Source organism: Pelobates fuscus, chromosome 4 (assembly GCF_036172605.1).
Source record: "Pelobates fuscus isolate aPelFus1 chromosome 4, aPelFus1.pri, whole genome shotgun sequence".
Taxonomy (NCBI): domain Eukaryota; kingdom Metazoa; phylum Chordata; class Amphibia; order Anura; family Pelobatidae; genus Pelobates; species Pelobates fuscus.
Window position 1 is genome coordinate 266,668,698 of NC_086320.1, and position 13,835 is coordinate 266,682,532.

At 42.5% G+C, this 13,835-nt stretch overlaps 1 protein-coding gene across 1 annotated transcript in view; it reads left to right on the plus strand.

Annotated features, from left to right (window-relative positions):
- ULK4 (unc-51 like kinase 4) overlaps positions 1-13,835 on the plus strand; it is a 953,247-nt gene that overhangs the window by 39,469 nt on the left and 899,943 nt on the right. The window contains exons 15-16 of the mRNA XM_063452087.1: positions 1,889-1,935; positions 6,331-6,409. Coding sequence (XP_063308157.1) covers positions 1,889-1,935; positions 6,331-6,409 — 126 coding nt within the window. The remainder of the gene's footprint in view (positions 1-1,888; positions 1,936-6,330; positions 6,410-13,835) is intronic.

The window sequence follows — 13,835 nt, forward strand, 5'->3', positions numbered from 1 at the left end:
TCGGTCCGCCCCCTATTCGTCACCATTGAGTAAACTTTGACCCTGCACCTCACAGTCAGCAGACACATTTCAGTCAATCAGCAGCAGACCCTCCCTCCCAGACCCCTCCCACCTCCATGACGAATAGGGGGCGGACTGAACATTGCGCGTGTTCGCCGGCGAACGGTTCCCGGCGAACTTTTCGGAACATCACTAGTCCTAACCGATAGGAGGGCCTAGAAGTGGCACGTGAGCCGCTGAGATTGCTGACCTGGCTACATTAACAGAACAGCATGATCTTCCTTGGTCAAAAGATAAGAAAGGACATTCAGAACACTGGATACAGGGGCGCTATTACTGCGAGATCCATGATGGCCGCAGCAAACAATCGTGGGACCGGCGGCAACGATCACCGCGACCCCCGGACTTAGGGAGGCTGGGGAAGGCAACCCGAGGGAGCCTTTGACGGACCCGAGCAGCAGAAAAAATACAAGAAAAAGACCAATTCAAATACATGACGTAAATACAAAAAAGGCCCCAAAGCCTTTTAGAGGTAGGTAGGAAGAATAATAAGGAAACTAACAAAGGAACAGATATACCAGGAAAGGAAAAATTACAAGTATCAGACTCAAGCACATGGCAATAAATACAATAAACTCCAAAAGCCTGTCAGAGGGAAATGGGGAGAATAATAAAGCTATAAGAAAGGAACAGCTATCTATCTATATATATATATATATATACTAAGAAAAACAAGGGACACACAGTGACAGGCAAAGAATTCAGCATAAATTCAGCATAGTAAGTAAATCACAAACCCACAGCAACCTTCAGCATAGTAAGTAAATCACAAACCCACAGCAACCCACATAAAAGCAAGAGGCAGTGGTACTCTGACCTGTGCTGGTGTGGAGCAGCAAAGAAAGGTGCAATTATGTGTGGGTAGGGGAGTTTTATGGTGTCTAAATGTGTTCTGATTGGTTGTTTTTTATCTGTGTTAATGTGCTGCTGTGGAGTTAAACAAATGTGAAGTCTCCTGTCCTGTTATAAAATGAAGTATTTGGTCATTACCATTGATTGGTAATAAAATGTCATGTTTAGTGGGGTGGCCCTATTTCTACATTTGTTACTGCAGCATAGCACATTGCCTTCTGATGTAAAATTAATGAGAAAGAAGCATATAAAGCATGACTCTAGGCAATTTTTTTTAATTTTATTTTTAATTAATCTTTATTTATGTTGTGCAAGTGGTAACAAGAAACGTGATCCGACATATTAGCGATAAGCATAATAAAAACATACAATAGGAAATATTAGCGTGGCAATCAAAGAAACTGCACATTTTTGGATGATAAGAACAGGCTAGTAATATTAATCGTCAGCAAGTAAGAAAAACAAGACATTGTAGAAATTAACCGATACTGAGTGACACTGTAATCATCAGTAAACAGTGTCATGGTACTATAGATTTATATATGACAAGGTGAAAAGACCGTGCTAGGCTTAAAATTAGTGTAGCGAGGCAAAGATTTTTAATGGAGATTTGTCCTCTCCACTTTTGATTTAGCAGCAACAAAAAGCGGGATGGCTCTTCATTAGCTAAAGAGGTTAATTGTGTGGTTAATGGAAGGCAAATTCTGAGAGATTAGGATTTGGCAACATTTTAGAAAGTGCTTTTTTTTGTTATGATTAATTTTAAACCTAAAAAAGATGTATTTTGGGACAGAAGTTCCATTTTGGACATCTTCCTTGATTTATGAAATCACCTTTGTTCAGTTACCCAATTTAATAAATTATAGTCATGACTATTCTTAATGCAGTGGATTTGTCATATCCCTGCCTTCTGTAATTTTTTATTGCACATTCTCTGGCTTAATTCTCAAAATTGTCTATTCTTTTTGTGTTCTAGTTTTCTTCTCTCATCCAGCAGCTACGAAGTGCCCCAAACTGGGATATGTAAGTAGACACTGATAACTTTATATTCTTATTTTTTTATTTTCAGTGCATCCCCTGGCTTACAGCGATAAGGTAGCTGTTCTTTTTAACTCCTCTTTAGTCAGAAGCTCTCCATATCCAGTTAAAAGCCAATGAATAATTTGAGAGCCATTTTAGACAGAATTCTTGTGATGCCTGGCGCTTTTAGCAGGATGGTGAGTTCCATGTACACGTTGGATATATAAATTACCGTATATACTCGAGTATAAGACGAGTTTTTCAGCACATTTGTTGTGCTGAAAAACCCCAACTCATCTTATACTCGAGTCAATTGTCTGTATTATGGCAACTTACATTGCCATAATACAGACAAGGACTGGGGGCTGGCAGGAAGCTGTTACTTACCTTTCCTGCAGCTCCGGTCAGCTCCCTTTTCTCACCTCCAGTCCGTGCAGCTCCCAGGTCAGCTCCCTCTGCAAGTCTCGCGAGAGCCGCGGGGTCAGAGCGTTGCCACGGGTTACCGTGGCAACGCTCCGCGCGGCCCCGAGAAATAAATATTCAATTAATAAATTTTTTAAGGATCTAATTTTATTTAGAAATTTACCAGTAGCTGCTGCATTTCCCACCCTAGTCTTATACTCAAGTCAATACGTTTTCCCAGTTTTTTGGGGTAAAATTAGGGGCCTCGGCTTATACTCGAGTATATACGGTAGTTTAACCCAACAGTGCAGTGTGCATGTGCTCATTCTGCATTCGTCTGTAGGTGTTTACATGTGCATGAGGCATTATGGGGTGTTAGACCCACAATGTGGAATTGCAGCTGAAGGTGTGCAATTCCTGGTAACGGGGCAAACTGTTTTACTATAGCTTGCCCTCTTGTTTGTTCTGGCTGACAGGTTTCGTCCATAGGCAGGTCTGTGACACCCAATTTCTGCAGAGCTGCAGAACCAATGCGTCAGTCCTGCTTCTCCTTCATTGGCTGGGAGTGTCAGCTGACGACTATTAGCCTATGAGCAAGCGTCTGTGCATTGAAACTTGCACAAAACTGACACTAGCTCCCGGCTGGCTTATGAAGTCCCATGGTGTTGCCAGAGGTGGAATAAAGGAGTGAAACTTGGTATGTGCAGCTTTTCACAGCTAAGTGCTGCACAGTTTCCAGACACCATGACCACTTCAGTGAAGATGCTTATAATTATACAAACCCGAAAGATAATCCAAATAAAAGAGCAGGAGAAATAGAACATGATAACCAGGTCAAGAAATTAATCTCACTATATCACTCATTTGTAAGACAAATCTAAAGTTAACACAAGGAAAACCTTCACCCATTCACAGACTGCTGCAGAAGGTTCTAAAAAAAATGTTGTAGAACAGAAGGAATTGGAGAAGGATTAGGAAAAAAATTAAAACATTGTTCATGGTTAACACATTAAGTATTTTTGGCCTCAAAAAACGATATTTAAGAAGATATTGGCTTCTTTGAAAATGCAACCCGTGTGTTAAGGTCAATAGAGGTAGCTCATGTAAAATTTTGGTAGAGCTGTGGCACAGAGAATAACGAGTTGAGGGGTGGAACAGGAATAGATTCTAGATTGAGATCACTTGTATTAAATTTCCATATTTCTTAAAATTCAAAGACTGGAAAACTTAAAACAGAATGTCTTTCTGTCTGGGTTTGAAATACTAACTGGTTGCTACAGGAAACAGAATGATACAGTAATATTACAGTAATTTAGTATTGTAATAAGTAGAAGATGATATAGTGGCGTTTTTAAAACCGCAAGAAAATCATTAAAAAATTGGTAAAATGTAATTCTGTGAGACATATAACTCATTATTACAAACACTAACCTTATGATACACAAGTATTTCAAATATTACTATACTCTTTATTCTAGACTGCCAAAACACAATGAATATTAAGACAAAATATGTTACAAGTAAGTATCAGATAACAGGCAAACAGTGGTAAAACCACAACATTATTTAAATACATAAGTTGACCAAAATGTTTTGAAAAGAGGCTATTCAATAACAAGTGCATAGACAACAGAAACACAGTCTTATCAGATAGTGCACTTATCAAGAACTTTTAGTTGACTACTTCTCCTGACTTTATATCAGAGATATTGTGGTGTTGGATCTCTAACATATGGGATAAAAACATATCTGGGAGGTTAACCGTGTAAGAAGCTGTCAAATGTTAGAATGAAGTCTAAGAACCAGTGAGCACCCGACGCGCGGTTCACCAGGTGGCCGTTGCCGGGATCATCAGGAGTAGGGACTAGTTATTTGGCTAATTTTCAGACTATAACCGGGACCAACTGGTACATGCACCAGATTTATATCCTTATTGGATTTCTGGATGCACACAAAATCATTAGGAATCACTCTGCATCTAGATTTGAAACTTTATTTTTTTGCAGAACTTTGGCTATGCAGTAGCAATTTCTCTCAGAAATGTATATGGTTATTGAGTGACATCTAGTGGTGTATTGGCAACATTGTTATCCACATATTGAAAATCAGATACTTTTTAAATGGCTTGTTTGTCCTTACAACTTAATCTCATGTATGTAGTGTCCCTTCCTGCAGAAACCAGTTTATTCCATACTACATCTACTACTATTTGTTTTATTATTAGTATTATCATTTTTTCTATCACCTAGTATTGTGCTTTTCTTTTCTTTTTTTCTAATTTTTGATCTTTATATAAATGAGTACAATTGTGCATTATCGCCTTAGTATGCTATGCCTATACTAGGGAACTATTTTAAAATTTTACAAAACAAGTTACTTTTTAACCAGTATTTCACCACAATCTGCTCTCAATTTATACTTAAGCAAGGCATTAAACCCCTTTATTTTTAGTGGTGGAATATCCTACCTAACCACCATCATTAGTCCAAACAGTAATAGACAAGAAATATCTCTATCTATTGTGTCATAGCATACAGTTATTGTAACTGTAACTGTATGCAGTTACAGTTATTCGGGTGTTTCTACACCCGAATAGTTAAAGAAACACTATAGCGTTCGTAATAGGAACATGTATTCAGAACACTATAGTGTTTAACTGCCTACTAAGCTGCCCCCCCCCCCCCCCCATCTCCACCCCATCCAGAATAGAGTAAAAATTTAGTTTTATTTACCTTTTCTCAATTGCCATTCTGGCCTTGCCATGGCTGGCCCCACCTCCATTGCTAATATCAGTCTTGAAGATTTCAGCCTATAGAATGTTATCACAGAGCCACATTTCACCAATCAGTGTTTCCTATTAGAGATGCCATGAATCTGTGCATCTCTGTAGTGAGTGTTCAGCTTTTCCATGCAAAGTGTGGAGACACTGTACATGAGTCCTGCAAGGATTGCAAGACCTAAACTAGGAAGTCCCTCTAGTGGCCATCTGAGGGACAGTCACTAGAGTTGATACTAGACAGCAATGTTAACACTGCCTTTTCTCTGAAACCACATTGTATATGTGCAATGCGTACATCTTAATGTATATACACTACATTACGCTGTAGTGGTTATGGTTACTATACTTAACATTGTGCCTTTGCATCACTCAAAACTGTGAGTGACAAACAGACTTGGGACCTCAACAGTGCTCAAAATGAACCGGTCAGGTTTTATTTTTTTATTTAGTTTTTTGCGTGTGCCCCCCTTTATCTTAATAATTTTCCTTTCCAATTGTTTTAATTTCTATTCATAATCTTTTCTTCCTTCTGCTGGATCTTAATATCTGGGTACAGCCATTTTTTTTCTCCTGTGCCCATGATGTGTTCTGTTTGCCCTTCTGTGGGATTGATATTATAGAGGATTGTGAGGATTGGACACTGAAACAATAAATTTACATAAACCCTGTCCATTGTAAAGTTTTGCCATACATGAGGAAAAAGTAGTCTCTACTTTTTCTTTATGCATTATATGGAAACAAGAACCATCAGGAAAAAATAGAGAAAACATAGAGATTCAGACACAAGAAGCTATACAGAAGCAGACTAGATAAAGTTGTGGCATGCATATTTTCATGCTGTGATAGTCATACCATGACGTACCAGGACAGTCACTCATCCTCTATGTACAGTTTTCTGTCCCAGCACATTATTTGTTGTGAATGAGTTTCACATTTTAGTGTACAATCATCTTCATAGAGCTGTCTGTCTATCTGTCTAAATAGCTCTTGTGCGCTCTCTATGTAAAATAGATATCGATATCAAACGTTTCTAGACCCTATATCATGGGGTAGCCAGCAATTTATAAGCACATGCACCAACAGTAGTCACAAAATATCCTAGAATTTATGGAAGCTTTATAATAAATAGTTAATCATGCAATTCTAGTCAGTCAAATAATAATTATTAACTATATGAAAAATAACCTGTAATAAAAATGGTTTAATTATCTTCACAGACGAGCCAAGGTTGTGAAAGTCATTGGTTTGGTTGCTGCACATACATATGAGTTGAAGGAAAATGTGCCGGTCATGGAGGTAAGGATGACAGTCCAGATTTATACTGATGTAATCCCCCTTACTGAATTCCTGTTTTTTGGCAACTTGTATTGAATATATTTAACATGTTCAAACATGATTATAAGTTTGCAACATTTAGTTTTTCGACTATACCCTAGAAACTGAGTGTCAGGTCAGCTTGCGGTCCAAGACATTTTATCCAGATTCACAGTGTCAAGATGGTTGAGTAAAATATCAGGTGCTTACAGTTCCAACTACTGTCTTTTTAATTTAATTGATGGTACTGCCGCCTTCTACACAGAGACTTATTTGCTCATCTGGCATCATAAGCCTATTCATAGCCAAAGAGTATTCACCATATTGCTGGATGGGAACCCATGAGCCACGGAGTGGCTGAACCGACCTCTGTTGTTGTTGTTGTTGTTGTTATTATTAACATTTAGATAGCGTCAATAGATTCCTTGGCACTTTACAATATTATGGATCTCACTTGTTTTTTTTTTTATAATTTGTTCTTTTGTTTTTTTCTATAATTTTTATTTTTTTTATTTTTTTTGTTAATTTGTTACCAACCCATTTTGCCTTTGGTCCTGGTTTAAAGACTTATTTAAGACCCTGTGGCAATGTTATGATATACTTAAAGGATCACTATAGGGTCAGGAACACAAACATGTATTCCTGACCCTATAGTGTTAACACCACCATCTAGCCCCCCCTGGGGATGCCTCCATAAATATAGTAAAAAATCTTACTGTATTCAAGCCTGAAGCTGTAAATCTGCATGCTGTTAAACTCAGAAAAACAAGCAGTCTGCTGACATGTGGTAGCCTGATCCAATCACAGTGCTTCCCCATAGGATTGTCTGAGACTGACAAGGAGGCAGCTCAGGGGCAGAGCCAGCATGATTGAAACACAGCCCTGGCCAATCAGCATCTCCTCATAGAGATGAATTGAATCAATTAATCTCTATGAGGAAAGTTCAGTGTCTGCATGCAGAGGGAGGAGATACTGAATCACAGCATGCTGTGCACAGTGCTGCCCTGTGCTCTGCTGACAGCAGATCTGAGTGGATGGAGGCATATTATGCCTCCATCAGTGGATGGAGGCATATTATGCCTCCATCAACTCAGAAGTCCCTCTGGTTCACTCTGAGTGACTACAACTGGAGGTGTTCCTAGCTTTCAATGTAAACACTGTATTTTCTCAGAAAATACAGTGTTTACATGAGAGAGGCTGCAGGGAGCTATAGTTCTCACCTGAACAACCTCATTAAGCTGAACTTGTTCAGATGACTATAGTGTCCCTTTAATATAGATAAGAAATACATGCTGCCACATATTTCTCTTCCCTTTATAATAAGCAGTCACTTAATGGGAAGTGTTATTGAGAGACCAGGTGCATCCTTATTGTAACGTGACTCCTGACTCGCATAACTTAAGCAATTTGCTTTGTCTTGCCTTAATCTTGAGTGTGGGTTTTATAATGGGGAGGAGGGGGCTTATCATCGTTTGGAGTTAGGGTGTTTGTGAGTGACAAGCCAACAAAGCCAACCTCAGCTGACTCAGATTTTACTTATTATTTTTACAAGTTGTTTTCAAGGCAAATGTATGTTTTCTGTTCAGGTTTAGCTCTTATGTAATGTTCACATAAGGGGTAAGATGCAACATATTTAGGCTAGGTTTGGTCACAATGGATACCTTTTTATAGTTTATATATTAAAATATTGACATAATTATTTAGATACCTGCCAAGTAGAGAGACTTCCTAAGAGGGTGGGGACGTTCTGTTTTTTGCTCTGTGGTTGATCACTATTATTTTTTGTTTATAATTAATAAAAACAAAATGGTTCTGTGATAGATATGCATGTCTCAAAGTCCTCAAAGCTGGTAACTTCACCCAACATTGTCTATATTCCTCTCTGATCCTATGGTAATGCTTATTGACATGTTATTTCTGAAATCTCTAAACCAACATTACCTATTTTTTGTATCACTTCACTACAAAAGTAAAGAATATAATAAAAATGTAATAAATATTCATACTAATTTAAGTATATCTTTATAATTTTTTAAAAATGACAAGTTTTAGGTATGTTTGTTATTTGTATGTGTTTTATTATATATATTTTTCATAAAGAACACCTAGTATGGTATGATACCTTCTTTTATTTGACTAACAAGATTTAAAACAAAAAAGAGCCCCCGCAGACCTCCTTCCCCTTCCCTCTTTCCTATAACCTAGATACCTCCACCTGCCTGTACCTCCCCCCGCCCTTGGCCACCCTACCCCACCACCCGCTTCGGCCCGGGTGGGACTTGATGATATGGGCTCGCCCCCTCCCGCTCTCCGCGCCCCTGGCGCGGGCAGATACGACAAAACCAGCCTCAACCTCTACACGATCAACGCGAGGGGCCTCAACTCCCCGCACAAATGGACCAGAGCGCTACGAGAGATCAAAGCGCTGGAGGTGTCGATCGCCTTCTTCCAGGAAACCCACTTCCATGCACCCCAGGCCCCAAAGTTCTCCAACAAATATTACCCCACTGGCTGCTTTGCACACAATTCCTCGACTTAATCCAAGGGTGTGGCCATACTATTCTCAGCTGATATTCAGTTCCACTTGGAAGTGGAGGAAAAGGACGCAAAGGGCAGATACATCTTCCTCAAAGGGTAATAGGCGACTCCAGAATCACTCGCAAATCTGTACCTCCCAAATAAGGGCCAGAGACCGTTTCTGGCCGCCGCCCTTAGAACCCTGGAAACATTCGGAGAAGGAACTGTTATACTCGGAGGGGACTTCAGTGCCCCCCTAGACCCCAGAATGGACACATCAAAAGGTACATCCACGATACCGGAACATGCCCTCAGGGGAATGAGGACTCTCCTCTCGACTCACCAACTCGCGGACTCCTGGCGCATCCTCCACCATGCAGACAGGGACTATACCTATTATTCGGCACCACACAGATCCTACTCGAGATTAGATTACTTCTTCACCCAACACAGGGATCTAGACACGCTGATAGCGGCCCGCATAGTGCCCATGACCTGGTCGGACCACGCACCGGTGATCCTTACCATCGAAAATCCCAAGCCCTTCAGATCACAATGGACGTGGAAACTAAATGAATCCCTCCTAGAGGACCCACTAATTCAGAGAGAAATACGCAACGCCCTAGAGCACTTCTTCCTCACCAATAAGCCACCTGACTCCACACAGCCCACCATCTGGGAAGCACATAAATGTGTCGTTAGAGGGATCCGTATTAAACATGGCACACGCCTGAAAAAATCACGCGCACAAAAAATCACACACCTTGCCACCCAGATAGCCCAACTGGAAGAAAAGCACAAACACACCCTTCACGACGCCACCCACAAACAACTCCTGGAGGCCAGAGCGAAACTCAACTCATGCCTCCAATTAAAGATTCAATTCCAGTTCCAACTCACAAAAAAAACATTCTACGGATTTGGAAACAAAAGCGGCAAATTACTCACTAGGGCACGGAGGCACAAGAGCCACGTACAAAAGATCTCCACGACGGGGGAACCCCTACTCACGCCAAAGGCCATAGCCGAGGGTTTCCAACAATACTACTCCTCCCTGTACTGCATACCTCCAAACAACTCATGCGCGAATACTGCAGTGGAGACCTTCACAGCACGCCAGAAAGCATATATCACGCAGAACTTGACTTCCAAGCTTACACCTCAAGCCATAACCACACTGGAGGAAGACATCACCAGCTAAGAAATACGCTTGGCCATAAAACTGGCTAAACAAGGGAAGAGCCCAGGACCAGATGGGTACACGGCGAAATACTATAAGATGTTTGCAGAAGCCCTCACTATAACTCCATCCAAAATGGAAGCTCCCTGGACCGCAACATGCTCCTAGCCCATGTCGTGGCAATACCGAAAGAAGGAAAGGACCCGTCCTCCTGCACCAGCTACCAACCGATATCCCTGCTAAATGCAGATCTCAAGCTATTTGCCAAGATCCTGGCCCTACACATCCAACCCTTACTACCGGACCTCATCCACCCTGACCAGGTGGGATACGTGGAGGGACGAGAAGCCAGAGACAATACCATCAAGGCACTCAATCTGATCCACGCGGCAAGGAAGGAGTCATCACCCACCCTGCTGGTTTCAACAGACACAGAAAAGGCGTTTGACAGGGTGGACTGGTCCTTCCTGATGACCACACTTGAACACCTTGGGATGGGACCACACATGATGGCATGGATATCGGCCCTATACACCAACCCAGCTGCCCGAGTACAAGTAAACGGAATTCTCTCTGACCCATTTGAGATTAGAAAGGGTACAAGACAGGGGTGCCCACTGTCGCCCCTGCTCTTCAGCCTGGAGTCATTCCTTAACGCCATTCGAACCCAACCCGGCATCTCTGGGATCAGAGGCGGCTGGGGAGACCGCAAAGTATCTGCATATGCGGACGATCTCCTGTTTACTATTACCAACCCAGCATCTTCATTTAGAGAGCTAATGCATCAATTCGACATCAACGGCACACTGTCAAACCTAAAAGTAAACTTCACGAAATCGGAAATCCTTAACGTGGGATGCTCCCAAACGTTGGTAACCACACTGCAAAAAGATTTCCCCCTCCACTGGTGTACTGAGGCAATCAAATACCTTGGGACTTGGTTATCGGCAGACCTCTCAGACATTTTCCGAATTAATTTTCTGCCCCTCCTCGACCAGATAAAAAAAGACCTAAACTCCCAGCAACTCCCTCACATCACATGGCTAGGGAGGATCAGCGTACTTAAAATGAACATACTCCCATGTCTCCTATATCTTCTACAAACCCTACCAATACACATCCCCAAAACCTTCTTCACACAAACCAGACAGATAATGGCAGACTATGTCTGGTACCGCAAAAGAGCAAGACTGAACTTCGCCACCCTCACAAAACCCAAGCAGCACGGGGGACTGGGACTACCAGACCTGGCTAAATATCGACGGGCCGTCCATCTCCAGCGCCTGATAGAATGGACACACAACCCAAAAGATAAACTTTGGATCCCGATAGAAGCAAGCTTCTCGCAAATACCCCTATCTCTCCTCCCATGGCTACTAAAAGCCATGATCGGCGAACTACCAAAACGACACCCAATCCTACGCGCCACAATGAATGTCAGGAGTCGCATCACGCCGCACAAAAACCTAGCCCCAGAGCTCTCACCTCTGTGCCCCATACCCCATATCTCACAACCCAAGATTTCCTCCGGCGGAGGATCCTCGCTACACCACGGCACTGGGAATGCCGTACCCTTGTAGGATAAAGGACATATACAAACAAGGCATGGTCACGCCTCTGGTAGACCTAGTTCCGAACAACCCACATAACTGGCCACTCCGCTTCAGACACCACCAATTGACAAGATTTCTGAAGAACATACCCGTGCTGGACTCGGCATCACACCCCCCACCGATGCACCTCTACCATACTTCACTAGATACTGGGAAAAAGACCTAGGGCACAAACTCACCGGGGAACAATGGACCACAGTGTTTACACTTATACATAAAGCCTCCATAGCCACGAAATTCCAGGAAGCAGGATATAAAATGATCTCACACTGGTACAACACACCACATCGGTTATGAAAGCCACCTGCGAACCCGGAATGCTGGAGATGCGGGAGGGAACTGGGAACACTCTTCCATATCTGGTGGACCTAGCCACTCATCAAACCCTTATGGGAAGAAATCCACACAACCCTGGAGACCGTAACAGACGCGAACTTACAACTCACACCTGAAACCTACCTCCTCCAACTGACCCCAACACCCATGAAAAAATTAAAAAAATCAGTGATACCGCACCTACTTAACGCGGCCTGAAGCCTCATTCAGAGACACTGGAAAAGACCCACGGCCCCGACGATGAGGGAGTGGATGACCAGAGAGGACATCAGACGCATTGAGGAGCTCATCCTCTCGGCGGCGGGACATATACAGAGATATCACGATACCTGGTACCACTGGCTCCGGTGGCTCACCTCCACCCCGGCCGCAGGCACCGGGGCGGGGAGAGCTGGGATGGGGCCTGGACCCGGATCCCCCGTAGCCCACCCCTAACCCACCACACCTCTCCCTGCTTACCCTGAACCCAACCATCCCTCCTTACCCTTCTCCCTTACTACTTTTTCCCCGCCCTCCTCCGGTTGGCTCTGACCACACACAGCCCGCCAGGGAGGAAACAATGCCGAGACAAGTAGTTGCACAAGACAACCGGCACACCAATCTACACACACTCCTCCCCCCCCCGACATAGAAAGAACACCACGACTCCACTAACCCCCAGGAGACACAACTACGTCACCCGACACACACACACACACACGCGACAACACCCCAGAGGCGGCCCCCCCGCTACACACTTCACGCTGACTAACAGACCGCTAACCCCCCATCTCTCCCCCTACTTACCGGACGCAGCAATATTTCCGACAAACGCCCCCCTGCTAACACAGGCCCCCCTCCCTCACCCCCGAACACTAGGCCTCGGGCGACCTCACCGAAAGGCAAACCCTACTGGACCCAAGGGCTGCGAACCACAACTTACCCCCACTAAGTAACATAACTACATAAATATCTTACCAACTGGAAAAACTTCTCTTAGCAAACAATGTTAGACATTAAATTTACCATGTATGTACCGTACGCTCTCAAACTGATATTGAATTGTATACCATGCTGAACTACATGTCACTGTACTCTGACATGTGTATGATTACACCCATCTGTAACTATTGAATGACCTTAATAAAAACTTTGAATGAGAGAAAAAAAAAAAAAAAAGCGGAATAACGCACACTTATTACAATCCTGGTGCAACCAGACCTGGGGTTGGCTTCCCCTCCTGTGATTGAACAAAAATTCCTAGATTTTACTATTAACATGACGTAAAGTCATGATTTTATTAAAGACACGGAGGCGAGTATTATGCTTCTCTTTCTTTAATTCTCCCTCAGCAGTGAAGAGAGATATATGCAAAAGAGAGAAAAAACAATATAACATTAGCATATTGACAGTGCTATCAATGGTATCCACCCCCTTAGTATATAAGGTGTAGCACTCCATGCTTCTTCCTCTTTCTGTAGCGATCCGAAGACCAGATCATTAACCAAAACGATAAACTTGACCCGAACAGGAACAGTGGGCAATAGTCAAATGTCCATTCTTTATGGGTAGACTGTAGAACCGACCTTCGAAACTTCAACACCTTGATAGAATTATTCAGGCTAAAATGAGAGGAGAAAGTATGGTAATATTTGGTTGGTAACTGGTTGTATCATATACCTCAACATAGGTCTTTAACTTAGTATGCCAAAATTGTTGTCATGCCGTCATAACACATGATATTTATAATTGAGATTATGTCTACTTACATCAAATTATAGTC